Source organism: Mustela nigripes, chromosome 10 (assembly GCF_022355385.1).
Source record: "Mustela nigripes isolate SB6536 chromosome 10, MUSNIG.SB6536, whole genome shotgun sequence".
In the NCBI taxonomy this organism is placed as follows: domain Eukaryota; kingdom Metazoa; phylum Chordata; class Mammalia; order Carnivora; family Mustelidae; genus Mustela; species Mustela nigripes.
The window spans coordinates 65,114,816-65,136,495 of NC_081566.1; the positions used below are offsets into that span (position 1 = coordinate 65,114,816).

The window sequence follows — 21,680 nt, forward strand, 5'->3', positions numbered from 1 at the left end:
GTCCAGCAGGGCAGAGCCCCATCGGCAGCGTCGCTCCCGTCTCTGCTAGCTCCGAGGCAGAGGAGCTGAATTTTCTAACTTGTGTTAAGAAAAATCTATCAAATGTGTTCATTCTCGCAGAGGCGAGGGCCGGGGCCTCAGGGACAGAGAGCCTGGGCTTGGAGCAGCAGAGTCCCCGAGGTGAGGCCGGGCGCCGGGCGGCAGGAGTGCGGTGGCGGCGAGTCCGGAGCGCTAGAACCCGTACTTGGCCTGGGTCTGCCGGCGGCTGAGTTTGTTCTCCGACCACGTGTTCTTCAGCTCCAGCTCCCGCTCCTTAGCCTGTGGCAAGGGACACGGGCACACTGAGCCGACTGGGGTGACGGGGGGGCCTCCCTCTCGCCTCTGCCGGCTTCCCATCTAACAGCTTCCTCCCCTGGACAAGGTACAGGGAAAGAGCAAAGCCCCCGAGAGACTTCACTGTCTCTTAGTTTAGCAGAAAGGGAAGACCCTGGGGAGGCAGAGAAGCAGCAGCTCTTCGGGGAGCGGACAGCATCTCTCTGGAGCCTGACGGGCTGAAGCAGAGGAAGAACTCAAGAATCCTGGTCCGAGGGCACCTGGCCGGCTGCATCAGAGGAGCAGGCCACTCCTGATCTCAGGGTCACGAGTTCAAGCCCCATGTGGGGTGTACAGATGACTTTAAAATAAAATAGTGCCTGGGGGGGCTCAGTCGGTGAAGCGTCTGCCTTCGGCTCAGGTCATGATCCCAGGGTCCTGGGATTGAGTCCCACATCGGGCTCTCTGCTCAGTGGGGAGCCTGCTTCTCCCTCTGCTGCTGCTTCCCCTGCTTGTGCTCAAACACACACTCTCTCTCTTAAATAAATAAAATCTTTAAAAGTAAATAAATAAATATAAATTTTTTTAAAAAAGATTTTATTTATTTATTTGACAGAGATCACAAGTAGGCAGAGAGGCAGGCGGGCCGGGGTGGGGGCTTTGTGGGGGAAGCAGGCTCCCCGCTGAGCAGAGAGCCTGATGCAGGGCTCGATCCCAGGACCCTGAGATCATGACCTGAGCCGAAGGCAGAGGCTTTTAACCCCCTGAGCCACCCAGGCGCCCCAATATAAAATAATTTTTAAGAAATAATCCTGGTCCCCCACCTGCTGGAATTAAACGGAATCCCTCAGGAATGTGAGCAAAGGCGAGTCGGAGGGCGCATCCGAAAGGCAGACAGATCTGGCGCCTGGGACACCCGACCAGCCAGTCGAAGAGGACAGGGAGGAGGGAGAGCACGGGGAGGACCGTGGACAGCGGGGGAGGAACAGGGAGGCCGGCCTCCAAGGTGTGGACAGGGCCACGCTGGACGCCAGTCCTGCCGCAGCTACACTAGGGGATGCGGTTTTGCTGCTGTGCTGAGTGGATGCAGGACCTGAGAAAGTCACACCACTTTCCAGCACACCCGATAGCTGTGGCAAACGGCCTGGAAGGTACGGAGACTTTGCTCCGCTGACCTCAGCATGGCACTCGGGGAGGGAACAAGCACCGCCCTCAAGAAGGGCTCGTGGACCCCACCGCAGGAGAGTAACGGGCGCCGGCTCCCCTCCCCCGGCAGAGGGCAGGGATTGAGCGCTTGGGTCGGAAAGAAGTTCCAAGCCTCAAATCCTTTCCCTACGGAAAACAAGATGGGGTAAGGACACAGAGGGCCCCTGCAAAGGAAGGTGAAACCATGAGGGGAACAATGGCAACAGGTTCCCCACTGAAACCTGCGGGCAGCACGTGGGCCCCCAGGAAAGGGCCGGGACAGCACTCCGCCAGCGGGGCCTCAGAAACGCGCCTCATGACTCAATGAGGGCTTCAGGGGTGCTGGGTCCTATCCCATAAGTAACATTCTAATTCCAAGACATTTCTGGATTATCTATGTTAGTTCCCTGTGTTGGTATTTCTTGCCACAGAAGTGGGAGAATACAAAGCCAGCCTCCTGGGACGCCTGGGAGGTTCAGTCGGTCAAGCGTCCCACTCTTGGTTTTGGGTCAGATCATGATCTCAGGCGTGTGGGATCAAGCGCCGGCCTGGGATTCTCCCCGCCTGCCTCTCCCCTCGCTGGTGTGCTTGCTCGTGCGCGCTCGCTCTCAAATAAGTAAATGAAATCTTAAAACCAACCTCCTTATCAGGTGGATCTTTTGCTAAAAGCAGGTAAACCAACCTTTTCCTTTAAAATAGTTTCTTAAATCCCTAGATAAGCTTGCTATTTACTCATTTATTTTTTAGAAACTCTCTTTAAAAGAACCATATGAGAAACCACTTTGCTGCCCTCTGCATTGGCGATTCCGTGTCTCCATCACTCCAGGCCCTTGCCTCGGAGTCTTGGGGGACAGACGGGAGGTAGGAGCACAGTGGGTGCTTCTGAAGGACTCATCGCCCCCTGGTGGCCACGGGGAGAACCCGCCCTGCGCCAGGCGGCAGGAGGCTCACACCCTAGGCCTGGCCAGCACTGGCCCAGGTTACAGAGCCAGACAGGCCTCAGGCCGGGGCCCCCAGCCCTCTCACCTGATGGATCAGGTACGTGATCTGGTGCTTCCGCCGCTGCTGGCCTGTTGGCTGCTCACCTTTCTTCTGCAAGGGAAGAAAACACAATCATTAAGCCACAGGGAAAAAAGCAGAAGTATCTCACATGCCCAGGTGGGGCCCAAAGGCTGAGGGCTACAAACCAACCACACAGCCCAAATCCTGGGGAACAAAAGTCAGCTTGTGGCTGTTTTTACATCTGTATACTTACAAAACAGTTATTTCTATTAAAACCATTATGCAAAAACCCAGACTCAGAAGACCTGCCTGAAATCGCCTGCTGATACTCCCGCTGGACTGGGAATCCTGGGGTTGGGAGCGTGTGTCCCAGCAAGCAACACGGGGCTCTGCCCACGGTGGACACTCGATGCCAGTTACCGCGCCTGCAGGAGGTCTAAACCCGCACCAGGTAAGGCCACAGGCGACCTCGGTCCCTTCAGGCTCTGCCCGTCTCCCCCGCAGCCCGCACTTGTCCCTTCCCTCCTCCCGGCAGTGCGCACGCCCGTCCTGCAGTGCGAATGTCCCCCGTCACACCACCTGTCTCCAGGCTTCCAGCCTCCACCCAGAACAGCCCTGAAGCCCTCACCCAGCCCTGACACAAAGGCTTTACTGTCAAAGTCTGTACTGGCCCTGCAGTCTTCCTGCCCTCCACCAGAGCTGTCTCGGACCAGAAGCTTCCTAATCAGCGGCACCAGCGCCCAGCCCTCCTCTCTGGAGTGTCCTCAGCAGCCTGTCGTCCCTCATCAACACTCGAGTGTCCTGATGGCTCTCTCCCAGCTCTGCTGTAAACGCCTCAAGGACAGGAACCGTACCTTTTCCTTCTTACAAGATCTAGCTCTAATACAATGAGACAGCGCAGAGAACCTGGACCTGCAGAAACGGCGAACTCCGATTCCCTGCTGCTGCGCAACATCACTTAGCATGACCGTCCAAGATGGCCAAGGCGAACCAACCCGGCCCGTGGTGAGCGCCGTTACCACACAGTGATGCTTCTCGACCCATAGCCAGGAGACCGTGCTCTCCTAAGTGGTTTTTTCAGGGAAGAGTGATAGATCTGTGCTGATCTAACCACAATCCTTTGCTCTGTCCTGTATGACCGCCAGCATTCGGTTAAAACAAACGGCTGGGGCTTGGACGGCCATCTGTGGCCGCGGAGCAAAGCAGAGAAATTCAGGGGGATGAGAAGGGAGTAAGATGCCCGACCTTGGTCTTGCTGGTGCTGGGCTCAAATCCAGGGCTTCCCCACATCCCCCCCTGCCGTGGCAGCCTCATTAATGTCCACACTTGCTGTCCTCAGCTACCGGGTGGAGAGGAGTTCATCACATGGAAGAAAACGAGCACGGGAGGCAGGAGCGCGGCGTGGGACACGTGAGGGATAAAGCATCGGAAAGCCACAGAGCGGAGAGGGGCTGCGCCCGCAGAAGCTGAGCCCCCGGGACTCTGCTGTTATGCCCCCCCCCCCCCCAAGATGTGCTGAGCCGGGCTCCAGCTCAACAGCACGGAGGAAGGATCCGACTGTTGGCAGGGGGCAGAGCAACCGGCCAGAGCTCCGGCCAGCCAGGGAAGCAGCATAACACATCAAAGCTCTTCCCAAGGGCAGGATGGGCAACGGTGCGCCCCGCCCCCCGCCCCCCTGCTCACTCTCAGCAACCAGGCTCCGCCGTCCAGAGGGGAAGCAGAGGGCTACAAAGCTCTGGAAGGCAGAGGCGGCTTCTGCGAGGCGCGAGCACACCCCACACACGGGCAGCAGGCGCGTGTGACAGGCGCTGGGCAGTAACAATCAGGTGTGGGGTCAGGACAGGACCAGGCCCAGATTTTGCTTTGGGGCCACGCAACAGAGCTTCCCACTTACTTTGCTGAATGACTTCATGGTCTTCTCTTCTGTCAGTGACTTGGTCATCCACTGCTGGGCCCCACTGAGCTGGTCGTCACCTTTGATCTCCACGAAGTTGACCTCCTCCCTCCCTCGGTTCCTCTTGCCCTGTAGCCGCTTAAACTGCAAAGGACAAAGAAAGCAGGAGTAGGGGCTCTGGGTGAGAAATCGGGATTTCACTGGTGATCCAGCATTTACGGAATGGTCTTGAGACTCCCCACTCCTCTGCGCCAACTCCCTGAGCCCTCCCAGTACAATGTCCCCTTTCACCCCGCCACCTACCGAGCTCCCCTGATGCCAGATGAAAGGCTGCTTCTCAGCAGGTCTCCTGCCCTCAGGGAAAGGGAGCCCCAGGCAGAGCTCCCAAACGTGAGTGCAGGGGATCACTGCTAAGAATTTGTACTCAAAATACAGATATAGTGTATCTACTGAAAAGGACTGTATACAATTTTCAAATTAAGAATTCAGGATAGGGGCGCCTGGGTGGCTCAGTGGGTTAATCCTCTGCCTTCAGCTCAGGTCATGATCTCAGGATCCTGGGATCGAGCCCGAATCGGGCTCTCAGCTCAGCGAGTCTCTCTGCCTGCTACTCTGCGTACTTGTGATCTCTCTCTCTGTCAAATAAATAAATAAAATCTTTAAAAAAAACACACACAAAGAATTCAAGCTAAAAAAAAAACAAAAATCCTAGGATTTCTCCTCTAAAACCTGGTTTTCACATGTCTGCTCCTTCTCACTGGTCTCACAAAAGGCAGCAGATCCCACACCAGAGCAGACCCAGAGAGGGAGACGGGGAGAGGGAGCCGCACGAGAAAGGCCTGGCAAATTGTCTAGGAGCCTGCTACTCTCTCTTCTCCCTCACCAAGAGGGCAGATCACATCAAAACCACCCAAAGATGCACCTGGAAGGCAGAGTGGGTGAGGACTCCAGTGAAAAGCAGTCAAGGTGCCTGGGGGACCCCATCTGTTGAGTGTCTGCCTTCGGCTCGGGTCATGACCTTGGGGTCCGGGACTGAGTCCCAGGCCGGGCTCGCTGCTCAGGGGGCGTCTGCTTCTCCCTCTCCCTCTGCCCCTCCCCACCACTCGTTCTCTTTCCCTCTTAAAATGAATTAAAAAAAAAAAATTTTAAGGAAAAACAAAACAGAACACTCAGAGACTTGAGTGGAACCCAGATCCCGGTCTGAGCATTACCAGCGAGGCTCTGAGGGGCATTCTGCCCACAAAAAACTAACTCTTGCCACAGGATGAGCCCTCTGGGGCCTCCTAGGTAGAGGACAGAGAGGCCAACTCTGGGACTCACTGGGGATACACCCGCAGGGGACTAGTGGATGAACACATCAACCACAGGAAGAAAACTGCAGAGGGACGGACACCCTCTGTGAAAAGGTGAGCAGACAACTGTTTTGCCTAAGAACCTGTATGTAAAGACGTAGCACCTGGATTCCTCCAGCCCCTCCTAACCGGCCACGACTTCTCTCCAGAGAACAATCCTTTACCCGTCAACACAGCCTGCTGGTGCGGGACATGGGGTTTTCTTCTCTCCTCCTGGTGCGGAGGTTAGGGAGTTCAGCAGTGGGGACCCAAGAGCAGGCCACAGGCCTTATTCAAGGGGGTGGGGGCTGTTCCCGCCCCAAATCCACTCCCCACTTACTCTTTCAGGTGAGTGAGCGCCACATTCTGGCTAGGCACCCGACCACCCCCACCCCAATTCAGCCCACCCGGCCCCCACAACCACATGTGGCCACAGGAAGAGATTCTTGGGGAGGAACCTTGGGGAGGTTTCCTAAACCGCCAGGGAGAGCCCTTCCTCCGGCGCTCTCCCAAGGCCGCCTCAGCGGCCCTCGCTGGCCGGAGGATGGAGGCCACAGCAGGGCCGGCAAGCTGACCGTCGGGAGGGCTAGACCACCTCGTGCCTTCTAGGAGGAGCAAAAAAGCGAGCTGCCCTGACTTAAGCCACCACGTTGGAGTTTCCCGGTTACGAGCTGCTGCAGCAAAGCCCGATTCAACACAGCTAAAAATCCTGTTTTTTCTTTAGTTTCAGATTGGAAACCTGGTGTCCACGGGTCAGAGCCGGTCACTGGTGTGTTAACTTACTGCCTCGTCATCGATGAAGGAGGCGTCTGGGGCAATTTCCTGGGGGGGGACCAGGGCCGGGTCCTGTGCAGGATAGTAGCCACCACTGTAATAATCCTGCAGCCGAGAGGGGACAAAACACACCAACTGAGCGGGGGTACGGAGCAGACCCCGCCCCGGAGCTCTCAAACCCACCAGTTCAAGCGCCGAGCCCCAGGATCCCGAAGACCCACCCTGGACTCAAGAGCAATCCGCACTACCCAGACAGGGGACACAGTTCCGGGAAGGGTGACAGGAAATAAAGACCCTCTCTCCCACCCCGCTCCCGCTCCCGCAGCCGTTTCTGGAGGGAGGTGATTCCCAACCCTATGGCCACACAGCCCTCGGCCCCGCCCCCATCCCCGCCCTCAGCATCGGCCCCGCCCCCTCACCCCCGCCCCTCCTCTCCTCGGCCCCGCCCCCGGCCCCCCTCAGCCTCCTCTCCCTCAGCCCCGCACTCCTGAGGCGGAGACCAGCTCCCCGTGAGCAGGTGGGTGGTGTGAGGGCACAGCATTCCCGCTTCTAGTCCTACTTGGGGAGTCTGGACGCAAGGACACGGCCGGCAACAGGCCGGGAGGGTGCAGATCTAGCGCAGAGCTAGCGCAGAACATGAATTACCTCCTCACGCCCCGAGACTAACACTGTGTCTGACACAATGTTTCCTCGCGCGAAAACAGAAAACAAAATCAGGGATTACAGGGCGGGGCAGAATTTACAACAAGGCAGGGAACAAGCCAGGTGTGTGTTACCACACACTTAGCTCTGGAATCTGAGGACCAGCCTGAGACCCACAGGTGCTGCGGGTCCCAGAGGAAAAGGGGTACAGGCAGGGCGAGCCCCCAAGGGGACGCGGGAGAGGCGCCCTTCCTGTCATACTTTCTCCCAATTCTTCCCCTTTTGCCCCTAGCTCCAAAAATGACGCTCTAAGAACATTCACTTTCTGGTGAGCTAAATGGAAACTAAGGTTTAATACGGACCAAGAAAATACGTGAAAATCCAGAGCGACTGGAGCACGATTTCAAGTACTCAGAGAAAGAGACACGCAACAGCAGGGCGCTGAGCACACGTAACCTGCTCTCGTGTGCACAAACTGCCTCGTGCAGCTTATAAATGGATTCCGAATGCCCGTTATTCATTTTAAATGGCTTTTTTTTTTTTTCTTTTTGGCTAAAGAGGTCAAAACACTCTTATCTTCCTCCTCTTTCCTTCTAACAATGTTGAAGGGAGATACGCAGTCCCTGATCGGCCTACAGGACACATGGAGGCTCAACAGCAAACACTTAGGAAATATTTAGAAATTGTTGGGGCGCCTGGTTGTCTCAGTCCATTAAGTGTCTGCCTCTGGCTCAGATCATGATCCTGGGGTCCTAGGAACAAGCCCCCGTGTTGGGCTCCCTGCTCAGCGGGAAGCCTGCTTCTTTCTCCCTTTCCCTCTGCTGCCCTGCTTGTGCTATCAGATGAATAAAATCTTAAAAAAGAGAACAGGGTCCCCCCAAAGCCCACCCACGATGGGTCCCTACCCATGCCCAGGCTGAAGATTAACACTGGCGGTTCAGAATCGCAGCGGTCCAAGGGGACTTCAGTCTTGGAAAACTGCCTCCAGCTGCCCCTGCTCCACCAGCAGCCTCGCGGCCAGCCCAGGAGCGCCGGGAGCCCCCTCCCGCCAGGGCACCCTGTGGCCAGGAGTCTCCTAAACCCACTGGCGAGTGGCCCGCTACACTCACTCCCACGCCACCCACGGCAAAGCCGAGCAGCTCTGCCAAAGGGCACTTTGACCGAAAGTCATCACCAGGCATTTGCTGTCCCAGGCACCGCGCTCAGTTGATGGGACAGCCTGGCGAGACCAAGGGAGCCCGAGGGAGTTGCTCGGACTCACACAGCTTGTGATTCAAAGCCCACACTGCCCCCGGGCCCCCGCTCTCACAACACAGATCCCGGCTCCCTGGCTCCCCAGGACAGGCGCCTCCACCCTTCCGACCTTCCAGGGCTCAGTCTTCCACGTGCTCCCTTCTCCCTCTTCCCTGCTGCGTCGACTCCACCCGTCCTCTGCCGTCCTGCTCTGGGTCACCCCACCTCCAGCTCACGCATCCCCGCCACCCCCACCCGCGAGGCCACCTTGGATCTCGCAGACCGGAGGCCGCTCGTCTTCCGCCGCCTCCCTGCCCGCTCACCGGCTCCTACGATGAGGGCCGGTGTTCAGAACCGAGGTATCGGTTCTGTCGGACTTCGAGACTCCGGCAGTTTTAGACCCACACGGCACAGGACAAAGGTAGCACGTGTTGAGGCCGACACGTGCAGGAAAACCAAGACGCCAGCAGAGAGTAATTCAGCCACAGCGACACCACGAAGGCCGCGCCGCCGGCCCACGGCTCGCCCTGGCTGCCCATGGCTCCCGCCTGCCGGCCAGGCCTCCACCCACCTGATAATAAGCACCAGCGGCATTGGCGTCGCCGTATGTGGAAAACTGATTGTAGCCGTAATCCTCCCCGGGCTTGGGCATCCACGGCGCCCCACTGGCGCCCGCGGCCATCTTGAACTCTAGGGGCGCATTGGCCGCATCGTCTTGGAAGGCCGGCTCTAGTTCTGTGCCTGGAGGCAGCTCTTCAGGGATGGTGGGGACGGGGTAAGGGTATGGCTCAACTCCAGGCGGCTCAGCCTTGTCAGCGAGGGAGAAAAAGTTCTCAGGGGCCACCTCCTCGTCACTGTCGTCCTCCTCCTGCGTGATCTGCTTCGTCACCTGCAGGGCGGCACTCTTGGCGGCAGCCTTGATGGCGGAGGGCGACGGCGTGGTGGTTGTGGTGCCCACGACAGAGGCGAGGGGAGAGGGCTTGGTCTTAGAAGCCTGTCTGGAGGGCTTGGCGTCGGAGGAGCCGTCCGCGGGCCTCCGGGAGAAGGCGTGGGGGAGGAGCAACCTGTTAGTCTCTTTCACGGTCAGGTTTTTAGGTTGGGGAAGCAGGGCAGACAGACCAGTCCCCTCGCCGGATCCCTGGTGAGCGCGGGTTTGGGCCAGGAGGAAAGACATGGGACAAGTGAGATCCTGGCATCTGCATGAGCGGCATCGAGAAGAGACGTACAGACAGGCCCCCCGGCCCATGGACCCCCCGGCCCTCGAGCCTGCCAGCGCTTGCTGCCTCGTTCCCGCCGCCCCCTCGGCCCACCCCCTGGGCCTGACTCTCCCACCCAGGCCCTTCCACAAGCGGCTCCTCCCAAGGTAAGATGCCGTCCTGGTCTCCTCGGCTCCGTACTGCGGCCCTCTGCCACAGAGCCGTCCCTGATTCTGTGTTTTGGGCAAATGTGATGCTCTTTTTCTTTCTTTTTATTTAAATTCAATTTAACTAACACATACTGTTTTATTGGCTTTAGAAGTAGAAGTTAGTGCTTCGCCCATTGCATACAACACGCCGTGCTCCCACCCCGTTACCCCATCCCTGCCCCCCCCCCAGCCTCCGTTTGTCTGTCTCGCGGAGTTCAGTGGCTCCGAGGCAATGCTCTTATCCCACAGCCCAGGGCTCTCTCCAGCCGTCTGCTCTGCCTCTCTCCATGCCCTGAAGGCTCCTTTTAACACAGGAACCCTCTGCTTCCTTGGAACTGCTACTCAAAATCAAAAACAAGGCTCTGTCCAAAAGATACCCATTCCCGTTGCCCAAAGTCCTCCCCCTGCCCAAGGACAGCCCTACAGATGCGGCATATTCAGCTGCGCCCCCGCCAAGCACTGAACTTCTCAATCTGAAAGCTGATCGGCTCCACCCATCCAGGGCTCCTACCACCCACAAAAATCCCTCGGATATTGCTTTCTGTATGCTAAGGCCCGCCTGGCCTAGGTGCAGGGCTGAGGGAGCTGTCCGTTTGAAAAAGGAGAATGGAGGGGCGCCTGGGGGCTCAGCCAGTTACGCGGTCATGATCTCAGGGTCCTGGGATCGAGCCCCCTATCAAGTTCCCTGCTCAGCAGGGAGTCTGCTTCTCCCTCTCCCTCTGCCTCTCTCCTCTGCTCGTGCTCGCTCTCTCTCAAATGAGTAAATGATATCTAAGGAAGGAAGGAACAAAGGGAGGGAGGGAGGGACAGTGGATAAGGTCACCAGGTCACCAGGTCATCAGGTCCCCGTCCCCGTCCCGGGAGGCCAGGATCCGTCAGCCCCGTGGCCAACCAGCCAAGCGGGCAAGTGAAATGGGGCTTGGGAGTCAGGCCGGCAGCAGGGCTCATCCCGCATGCGGGCCCCCTCCCTGCTGTGGGTCCTGCAAGACCGCAGACCAGAGCGTGTAGGCACTGGGCCGACATGCCACGTGGACTGCCTGCTCAGGCGACCCTGAGGTGTCCGACTCAGAAGACACCTGGGGTCGCAGCCACAGGCCCCTGCAGCGCTGGGTCCCCACCCAGCCCCCAGCCGAGCTCTCTACCCACCCACCCCTGATGCGCGCTGGCAAGGCTGCTCTTCTGAGCCCGTGTCCTCCCGAGGCTAGAGCTGCCCACCCACCTCTTCCAGGAAGCCCTTCTGGTAACAGAGAGCTGGCCTCCCGCAGCCTCAGCTGCCCGTGTGTGAAGGGACTCCTCCCCCATCACCCCCTGTAAACAGAGCAACAAGCTCACCCCCCCAGTGCCCTCTCTCCCTCCCACGTGACGGGACCATCCGCCGTCCTGGTGGTGGACCGACACCTCGGTGACCTCAGGGAAGGGGGCAGCCTCACATCATACACCTGAGTCCAGAGACGACAGCCTGAGAGCCAAGACCAGTTCAGCTTTTGTTTTTCTGCAGACATACGGTCCATGAGCTCAGAGAGCACTCGAGGCCCCAAGCACGGGGCAAAATGGGAAGAAACTCCCGGGGGCTGGAATCGAGGCGCTGGGACAAGGGGGAGCGAGAGGTCATCTCCTGGCAGGGTCCGGCTGAGGACTTCAGGTCAGAGTTCCAGAGCAGGAGCCCAATGCGGCAGGGACGGGCTCGGACTCCACAGTGAGACCGCGAGTCGGACCCCGGCCCTGCCCCACTCGCCAGCTGAGCCCGGGCAGGCTCCTTCCTCTCCCGGGCGCCCCAGGTAGGATGTGGGGGTGATAATGACCCTGGGCTTTGGGGGATTCGATCAAGCAAATGCTGGTTTGGCGCTCAGAACAGCGCCTCGTACGCAGGAGATGCTATTTATGTGTTTGTTCTCCTGGTTAAAGGGGAGATGGGGAGAAGTTGGAGAATTTTAAAACACAGATGTTCCCTCCCATGGCTCTGACCTATTCGTTTCCTATTCTGCCTCCCGACACGATCCCTGGAGTGCAAACACACGGCAACCCCCGGGTTCCACGGCCCCCGCCCCGCCTGCGCCTGCCGGGCAGCCGTGAGGGGAGGGCAGAGAGCACAGGGGCGGGGGTCGCCCGGAAAAACCACCCGGGAGCTGCCGGTCCTCCGTCCTCGCATCTGCCCTGAGCGCGCTGGGCCGAGCGCCGGGCGTCACAGCTCCGCTCCCGGCAAGCGGCGTGCGCAGGGAAGAGGCGGCCTCCGCACGCCGCGAAGCTTACCTGAAGAACAGTTTTCTTCTTGGAGGGCTCGTCTTCCTCGGAATCTGACTAAGAGAAAAAGACACAGAGTAAGGCCTTCCTGCGAGAGGGCAGCAGAGGAAGCAGCTGGGCCGGGTGACGGCCGTGGGAGGAGGGCGGCGCGGGGGTCCCCCCCATCTCGGCCCTACCCCACCGAGCGCCCCCCGAGGGCAGAGCTCCTCTCCTGCCCCCGACATCAGACGTAGGGGATGTGCCCAGCTCCCCAGGCCACTTGTTCTCCTGCCCCAGACCTGTGGCACGACCTTCGCGCCATCAGTTTCTGTCCCATCAAAGTAGAACTCTCCTCCCACGTAGACTTGAAGGGAAGAAAAGGCTCTGCCCGTCCTCCTTATAAATCTGTCCATGGGAAGATGAATGGGATTCGGCCCGCAGTCGCCCCCAGCTCAGCCTCACGTCCGGAACTGCTCATCCAGACTGTGTAACCACACGGCCGGCAGGCTCCGGCGGGAGTCAGTGGTGTGTTAACTACTCTTCTGCGCGGCATTAAAGGTCAAAGCCGTTGGAGAAATCCATTCTCTCTCCAGCTATGATATACTGTCTGCCAGACAGAGCTGTTCGTGTCCAGGAAGAAGGCAGGCCAGTGGGGACGGTGAGCGCCTGGGGTGAGACAGGCGGCCACTAGTGCCAGCCCTGACTCACGGGACCGTTCCCAGCAAGAGCTCTTTCACGGACCTGCACGCGCCGCCCAGAGCCAGCTCCTGCGCACCCCCAACCACCAGAAGGGGGTCAGGCATACGAACAGCAAGCTCTACCACTCGGGTTTTTAAAACAGTAGTCCTGGGCGCGTGGGTGGCTCAGTGGGTTAAAGCCTCTGCCTGCAGCTCGGGTCGTGATCTCAGGGTCCTGGGACCGAGTCCCGCATGGGCTCTCTGCTCTGTAGGGAGTCTGCTTCTCTCCCTCTCTCTCCCTGCCCGCCTCTCTGCCTACTTGTGATCTCTGTCTGTCAAATAAATAAATAAAATCTTTTTTTTTTTTTTAAGATTTTATTTATTTATTTTTCAGAGAGAGAGGAGTGAGAGCGAGCACAGGCAGACAGAGTGGAAGGCGGAGTCAGAGGGAGAAGCAGGCTCCCTGCGGAGCAAGGAGCCCGATGTGGGACTCGATCCCAGGCCACCGGGATCATGACCTGAGCCGAAGGCAGCTGCTCAACCAACTGAGCCATCCAGGCGTCCCAATAAATAAAATCTTTAAAACGGTAGTCCTAACCCCCAAGCCAGGAACCCTGAAAGCCTTCCGTCTGTGCCCGGGGCCCTTGGTGTGGGCATCTGCGTGTAACGGGCCTCTGAGACCCGCTCATCACCAAGCTTCTGCAAGAACTCAAACCCTCCGCCTTCCTCAGCTGACCCTCCTAGCCCACAAGCTCCTTCTTGGGCTCATGGGCTACAAGGACCTCACGGAAGCCGAGAGCCTACTCTAGGCGATACACGGTGCTCCGTAGAGAACTTCCCGACGGCTGCCCCAGGCTGCGTTACAGGCAACACTGCGCAGGCACGAGGGAGAGCCCGGAGCAGGGGCCTCCAGGACTTTGTGTGTGCAGTGACACAGAAAAAGTCCCTGCCCTCAAGGGAACTTTCGGTCCAGTAAGAAGAACAAGCACCCCAGGAACTGCAAAGGCGGCAGTAAGACACAGGACATCAAGGGGCACTGGGGAGCACCCCCCCCCCCGTCGAGCTCATCACTGAGCATGGAGCCCGCTCGAGGTTCTGTCAGTAAACAAACAAACATGAGGACGTCAAGTGCAGCTCAAACATCCCCTCAGAAGACCTGCTGGTCCCACATTCCCTTCTTTCACGTGGGGGCCTCGCCTCAGCCCCCGCCCTGCGCCTCTACCTCAGCCCGGGCCCTCTGCTATGTCTGCGCCCTGCACTTCCTGACGCCGAACTCCGGAGAATCTTCCCGGCTCTGTGAACACGACATTTCTCTGTCTTTTTTTTAATCTTTAAAAAGATTTATTTGGGGGGCACCTGGGTGGCTCAGTGGTTTGGGCTGCTGCCTTCGGCTCGGGTCATGATCTCAGGGTCCTGGGATCGAGCCCCGCATCGGGCTCTTTGCTCCGCAGGAAGCCTGCTTCCCTCTCTCTCTCTCTCTCTGCCTGCCTCTCTGCCTGCTTGTGATCTCTGTCTAATAAATGAATAAAATCTTAAAAAAAAAAAAAAAACAAATTTTAGCCAAGCTTAAGACGATAATGTCCATAAAACCAAAAAACAAGCACATTCTCATTCCTCAAATGGGTGACGAACAGAATGAGGCCCCATGAGGCTGACTGTCCCACGGCCGACAGAGCCGGCGGCTAGGGCCACACCAAGGAAGTACCGTTTCTCCCTCAAACGGCTCATGCTGCTTCCATGGCGCTGTCGGCCTCCGTCTCCAGGTCTTCCGTATGCCTGCGTGGACTGCAGGAGCGACTGCTCCTGGATTCGGGGAGCTGCGACGGGCTCTCGTGATCACCCCCTCTCTCAGAACACCGGGTCCTAACCCACCGAACTGCCTTAAAAGTCATCTCGCGGGGCGCCTGGGTGGCTCAGTGGGTTAGAGCCCCTGCCTTCGGCTCAGGTCATGATCCCAGGGTCCTGGGATCGAGCCCCGCATCGGGCTCTCTGCTCGGCAGGGAGCCTGCTTCCCCCTCTGTCTGCCTCTCTGCCTACTTGTATCTCTGTCTGTCAAATAAATAAATAAAATCTTTTTTTTTTTAATTTTTATTTATTTATTTGAGAGAGAGACAGTGAGAGAGAGCATGAGAGGCGAGAAGATCAGAGGGAGAAGCAGACTCCCCAAGGAGCCGGGAGCCCGATGTGGGACTCAATCCCAGGACTCCGGGAACGTGACCTGAGCCAAAGGCGGTTGCTTAACCAACTGAGCCACCCAAGCGCCCAATAAATAAAATCTTAAAAAAAAAAGTCATCTCGCAACGCGCACAAGCTATGGCAGAGCCCCCGAAACACGGCACCCGAGGTGGAATCAGCCAAGTGCACTGAGCCCCGAACCCTGTAAACCCCAGACTATCCATCTCTGAGGAGGGACAGGGCAGAGTCTCTGCATTTGAGGATTGACAAACAGGCCTCGGGGACATCCGGGACCACATCGGGGCCATGGGGCAAGTCCAGGGGGCCTAGGGGCGCGCACGAAGGAAAACCATTTCTACCCCTCACATGAACTCGCGCCACCTCTGCCCTAGAGGCTGTGGCCATATGGAGCTCCTGGACCCACTGTGGAGGCTCAGAGGCCACGTGAAGCCCTCGAGGCTGTGGGGGGCACTAAATTCTAACAGGAAACAGAAGGAGAGCTACGAAGAAAACCCATTTCTGGCGCGCACTGAGCCAAAGCACAGAGGGGGCGAGGTACATGGGCCGCCAGTGGCCTGGGACCTCCCTCAGAGCCCTGCAGAGGAACGTCCGCTCAGCTTCCTGGAGACCCTGCTGGAGGTGACGGGCTCAGCCCCAGCACATGTCTCATTTAGACGCAAGGAGAACTTCCTGGACGGGGACAGGGACAGCAGCACACTGGACCTTTCTCCTTGATCTCAGCAAAACACACGCGACATAAAATGTGCAACTGTGCAACTGTGAAGGATTACGTGCGCTCAGCGGACTGTACCACCATCACCACCGCCCACTGCTGGAACTTTCCAGCATCCCAAACAGAAAGTCTGGACCTCCCAAACGACAGCCAGCCTGGCCCCCTCCCAGCCCTCCAGCCCCCGGGCACCGCTCCTCCCCGCTCCGTGTCTGTGAACGCACACACCGTGGGGGGCCTCGCACAAGGGGGCCCCCGCAGCACGCGCCCGACTGCGGCCGGCGGGCTTCCCCGAGCGCCCCGCTGTACACGGGCCGGCGTCTCCTCCCTCACTCGGGCTGCACGGCGACCCGCGGGCGCCGCTCATCTGCTCACGTGTGCTCGGGCACCAGGGCTGCTGCCGCCTTTGGGGCTGCGGTGAGCGGCGCTGCTGGGGACGCGGGTGTACAGGTGTCCCTGAGTCGTGCTCTCAGCTCTTCTCACCTGGCACACAAACTGCCGGGCTAGAGGGGCACCCGGCCGGCTCAGTCGGTAGAGGATGTGACTCTGGATCTCAGGGTTGTGAGTTCGAGCCCCACGTGGAATACGGAACTCACTTAAAGGAAGTTTTTTTAAAGAAAATTTTAAAAAAGAAACTGCTGGATTACAGAGAAACTCTAAGTAACTTTCTGAGGGACCGCCCAACTGTCCCCACAGAAGGCTGTCCAGCAAGGGCCCCGGAGTCGACCCCTGGAGTGCTGACGGCCAGCCAAGGGCGGGCCAAGTGGCGCTGTGTGGTCAGACCCGGAGACAGGGCGATGTCTGAGACCCCAGAGCACCGGGGCCCAGCCAGAGCGGACCCTCCTGAGCTTCAGAGGCACAGACTGGTCGTGCCTTGGAAATAAGTCATCGGTTTCTTCTTGGCCTCCTAAGAGCCCGGGGCCTCCATGGCCACCACTGTCCTCTCCACCGCAGCTGCCAAGAGTGACAAGACACACACCGGAGACTGCTGAGCAAGAACAGAAACAGACATTTTCCATTAAGCCGGCCCACTGGGATCTGCTCATCTACGGAAGCCTCCCTCCCCGTGGCCGCCTCCCTCTTATCTTCCTGGGCTCTGGTTCTGACAGACTCCCTCCCCGGAACGGCAATCACTAGCTGCCAGGGCCAGGAGCCAAGGAGGAAATGAAGGCCCCGGCAGAGACCCCCGCGGGCTCCAAACTCGAATCACTGGTCCACCCCTGGCTGCTATTATCCCAATCAGTCAGACTCATCAACTCCTTCCTTCTTCGTCTCCGGGATCTGCCAGCGGACCCGTGCCCTCCGGGTAGAGCGGCGCCTCGTCTGCCTGCGGCCGCACCCCACGCCTACGGCTGCTCGGGGCTCTCTCCGCCACAGACGCGACGACAGAAGCAAACAGGCCTGCGGTATTTCAGACCCATCTCTGTTCTCCCGACTCCCCGGTCCTCCGTAATCGAGGGGCGATGCTGGGCTGACAGAGTCCCGGCCCCTGCGCAGGGGCCCCCACAGATGTCTGGGCTCCTCCCCTCCCGACCGATGGTGCGGCTGTGTTCTCTCTGCTGCGGTGGACGCGGACTTCCTTACATAACAGAAATGACCAAAACGAACGAAATGTCCCATCTCACAGCTGCCAATTTCCCACAATCCGGGTAAACAATCTGAAAATACGGGTAATACTGAGCCAGGTAACCCTGAAATGTGTTCGCTCTGGAACGCATATCCTGAGACCGAGACCGCAAACTCACTTCTCTACCGCTGGCCTTCCCCACCCTGACTTGAGAAGTCCGCATCCCCTAAGTCCGCAAAATCAACAAGCGACCCGAGCCCGGAGCAAGGCCGGACCACGGAGAGAAGAAGGGCAGAGGCGGCGGCGACCCCCGTTCCGCGGTCTCTCCCACCTCCTCCCACAACTGGACAGCTGACCCAGACAAAGAACTGGGCACTGCCTGTCCCCACGGCGGCCCGGCTGGCCGGGGAGCTGTCCCCGAGTGGACCGAGCGTGCGTGTTCGTGGAAAACCAGACTCGGCGCCGAGCACGTGGCCCCACCTGGGCTGTCTGCTAAAGGGAATTACACAACAAGAAGGCGGCGGTGTGGGTGGCCATCGCTCCCCGCAGGAAGGCTGAGGAGCAGAGAGCACCCGCTCTGCAGACAAAGAAAACTCAGACATGTCGAGAGCTGTGTGGGTCCCCGACAGACCTGCGATTCCTGCCTCCAGCCCCTTCGCGAGGCCCCTCAGTGTGTGGATGATGCATCACTAGTCAAGCGAGCTCTTGCGGCCAATTAAATGCACCTGACCCCCATCTGTCCCGTTCCTGTCTTCCTCAGTACACGGCGCCACCACCCTCCCAGTGGCCTGAGTTACAAGGCAGAGGCCTGCCTTAGCCCTGGCCTTCACCCAGGCCATCCTGCGGACGGCCTACACTGACCGGCCACTTCCGCCTCCCGAACAGACCTGCGCCCCCATGCCCAGGCCAGCACCCCCTCTCTCACGCTGTGCCCACCAGTCTTGCTCCCCACAGATCTTGGCCACTCTGTGACCAGGAAACCCTTGCTAGGCCTTTAAGGGCGCTTCCCCACCCCAGGGTCAGATACAAAGGCCTTTGCGTGGCGCGCACAGCCCGTATCCCTGGCCTCCGTGCCCGTCCCGGGCTCCAGCTCCTCTGCTCCGCCGGCGCCCGCAACAGTGCCCCCCGGCCTGATGGCTACTGGGCGCTGCACCTCCCTCTCTCTGGCTCCCTCCTACTCGACTATCTCCTCTCCGTTCTGACATCTCCTCGCTCCGGAAACCTCCCGACCTCTAGACTGCATCCTGGCGGGCACCGATCCAGTCTAGAGGTCGGTGCCCGCCCGGTGTGCTCCGGCGGCGCCGGCTGTCGCGCAGCTCTCCCAACCTGACCTCAGGTCTACCTCCTCGTCAGTCTCGTCCAGCAGACCGCGAGGTCCTCAGGGGCAGAGCTGATCACGGTCACCCCTGTCCTCTCTGCTCCCGGCACAGACCAGCGGCTTCGCGCTGAAGGAGGGAAGGAGCGGGAGTTCAGAGTCGGTAACTTCTGCCGCAACGCCGAGCCCTGAGCGGAAGTCCCTTACGGAAACCTCATTCGTTTCCTCAAGCGTGTACTGGGAGCCGGCTGGGTGCAGGACACAGAGTCTAGACGCAGAAACGCGCAGAAACGCTCAGAACCGGAGGAGCAACGGCCAACCTCACGTGGCCATCCCCAACTCTCCGAGGCCACCTCCCGCGGGAACCCCGCGTCGGAGACCACCACCAGCTCAGGCAGGGTGACGAGGGAACGGAGAAGCTGAGGGCTGGCATCTGGCTTTCTCTAACGTTGCGGTCAGGAATTTTCATGAGCTCCACTGACAGAGGAGGGGCGGACCGGGAGCCCTCGGAGCGACCGCCCCGAGCCCGCCTGGACGGAAGGTTCGACGACCTCTCCCAGCCACGCTTTCTAAGGCTGCCCTCGCAGACCTGGACACGAGCTCCCCCACGGTCACGGTACAGAGGACCGCGCAGCCCACAGCACCGCCTCCCCAGGCCTCACACTTACTCCGACGCAAACGTGGTGCGGAGAAACGTGAAGAAGAGAAAGGAGAAGCCCGAGGACATGAACCCATTTTTTTCTATCTTACTCGGGGACTTCTCTCTGCTCGAGGTTAAATCAAGGCCCAAGTACATTTCGGCGGAGCGACAGGCGATCCCAGAGACAGAGACGACAGGCTCGGGCGAGAAGGCGGGAGCGATACAGAAGTCTGCGGAAGAAAGTCTGCAAGGAGACGGTGAGGGAGATTCCGGAACCTCCTCCCACGTCCGCGAAGCTCATCACTCAGAAGACACGCAGGGGCAAGGCCCCGAGCGATCTCAAGTGCAGGAGACGGAGCAGGGCTAGACCGCGCGAGCCCTGCCCTCGTGAGGCCGGCACACGCGTGGACGGAGAGGCGGAAGAAGCCACGGGAGGCCGCGGGGCTTGTGGGCAGCCCGGGCGTGCTCCCGGGGCAGCGGCTGGCAGAGGACGCGAGGCGGGGGACGGCAGGCTGTGTGGGGAAGGTGACCCGGGAGACCGGGCAGGGAACCGGCCCGAGACAGGGCTGCGCGCCTGCAGGAAAGCAAGAGCGGGATGAGCTTCTCTCCGAGGGCCCCCGAGGGGGCGAGAAGGCCTGACCCATTCACTCTGCAGAAGAGAGAACGGGAGAAACTCGCCAAGACCCCAAGCCGCCGGCCCGCAGGCCTCGTGTCTCCCTCACTCCCAAGCCTCACCCCAGGAGAGGCCTCGTGTCCGTTCCCACACGCAGAAAACAACGTGAGCTCGGCCGCCTCTTCTGCAAACAGGCCCCAAGCGCCCCAGCTCACGGGGCGTGGCCATACCTAAATGGGGAAACCGAGGCAGGGGCCTGGACATGAGCGACCCATCCCTTCACCCGCACGGTGTCCTTCCCCGGGGCCCTGCCTGCCCCGCAGACACCAGCGTGTCATCGCCCCGAGTCCTGCCGTGAGCGAGGGCCGGTGCCTGCCCGCTCTGCACTCAGCACACACCCCACCGGCCGCAGCACGGAGCCCCAGCCCGCCACGCCTCTCCTCCTCCGGGCCCTGCGGCTTCTCGGCTGGGTGCCCGGGAAGGGTGCGTGCGAACGCCCAGCCGGGGCGCAGGAGCCTGCCGCCTCCCTCACTGCTTCCCTCCCCAGGCTTCGCGCTGCGCCAGGACCGGGCAGCGAAGAGCGGCCCGAGGCGCAGACGCAGCAGGGGAGCCGCACGCAGGGTGGCGGCCGGGGCTGTGGGCGCCGGGGCGGACGTGGCCCTCCCGCAGGCGGGGGCAGCCTGCAGAACCGCACGACCAGGTCCCCGAGTCGACAAGCGCGCTGCCCGGCTCGCGCGGCCGCAGGGGCCCCGCGGACCGCAAGCGGCGGCCGCAGGCACGGGAGGCGGTCCCGGGACCTCCAGGCCCCGCGCACAGCCCGGCCCGGCCCGGCCCGGCCCGGCCCGGCCCGACCCGACCCCGAGGGGCCGTGCGGGGCTGCCCTCCCCGGACACTCACATCCCCCTGATGCAGCTCCGGCGCCGCGATCTTCACGGGCTCCGTCCTCTTCTTTGGCTTGGGAAGGCCCAGGGGGGGCCCGGCACCGCCCATGGAGGGGGGCAGGCCGAGGCCCGGGCCCCGGGGCGAGGGCAGCCCCAGCCCCAGCCCCTCCCCAGCTCCCGCCGCCTCAGCCGGGCTCACGCCCGGAGGCGGGGGGAAGCCTCCGAGGCCGAAGGGCAAGGGCGGCGGAGGCTGGAGCCGGGGGTCCCCGGCGGGCGGGGGCAGCAACAGCGGCGGGGGGAAGGCTGGGGCCAGCATCTGGGGGGGCGGGGGCAGCAAGGCCGGGCCCTTGGGTGCGGGGAGGGACGCGAACAAGCCCCCCAAGGTGGGCCCGGACGTAGGGGCCGCCGCCTCCTCCTCCTCCGGCTCCGGCTCGGCCTCATCCGGCTCACTCTCATCGCTGCTGGCGTAAGCAACCAGCGACATGGCGCCTCCCGCCTTTGGGGCGCCCTTGCCGGCAGACGAGGCCTACTTGAGACCGGGGATCCCCGGAGGCCTAGCGGGCCCCGCCACTGGGCGGGGCGGGGCACCGAAAAGCCCGCCTTCTCCGTACTCTGGGGCTAGCCGCGGCAGGAGCCCATGGCCACGGTAGATTTCCACCGGGTAAGGCTTCCCTCTTCACTTAAGCGCCCAGTCCCGGGCAACTACACACAGCTAATGGCCGCCGAGTCACTCCGCCGCCTCCTCGCCTCACCAACACGGAAACTACAACTCCCAGAGGACACTTTGGCCACAACTCCATGCTCCGCTGCCGGGAGCTCAGCGCAAGGCACGGCGGGAGTTAGAGTCCAAAGAAGGATTAAGGGTCGCGCAGAGAGCCAGGAGGGAAACCCGCCTCTGACGCGAGGACTCCTGGGATGAGTAGTTTCTCTGGGCCATCCCGAGGGAACTACAAGCCCCATCGGTCACCGCGGTAGTCGCGGAGATGGGAAGGAGAGCACTTCGGTACTTGAAGTTCCCTAGGGTAGCCTCTTGGGCGCTGAGGTTGATGGGAGTTGTAGTGCTGGTAGAAACTGCAAGCGCTGT

General features: G+C 60.4%; 1 protein-coding gene across 1 annotated transcript; it reads right to left on the reverse strand.

The window, feature by feature from the left end:
- Positions 1–6: 6 nt before the first annotated feature.
- Positions 7–21,346, reverse strand: PRCC (proline rich mitotic checkpoint control factor). The gene is made up of 7 exons (XM_059413625.1): positions 20,613–21,346; positions 12,029–12,076; positions 8,945–9,511; positions 6,508–6,603; positions 4,394–4,537; positions 2,524–2,589; positions 7–318 (listed from the first exon to the last, which is right to left on the reverse strand). The coding sequence occupies exons 1-7, from the start codon at positions 21,078–21,080 to the stop codon at positions 232–234; spliced, it is 1,476 nt and encodes a 491-aa protein (XP_059269608.1). The 5' UTR covers positions 21,081–21,346; the 3' UTR covers positions 7–231.
- Positions 21,347–21,680: the final 334 nt, after the last annotated feature.

Bases quoted from the DNA above. Each gene is read 5' to 3' on its own strand.
- PRCC (XM_059413625.1), bottom strand. From the start codon at position 21,080: ATGTCGCTGGTTGCTTACGCCAGCAGCGATGAGAGTGAGCCGGATGAG. The intron at 12,077-20,612 runs GTGAGTGTCCGG...TTTTTCTCTTAG, and splicing joins CGGAGCTGCATCAGGGGGAT to TCAGATTCCGAGGAAGACGA. The intron at 6,604-8,944 runs GTGGGTGGAGGC...TCTCGGCTGCAG, and splicing joins CCGCTGGTGCTTATTATCAG to GATTATTACAGTGGTGGCTA.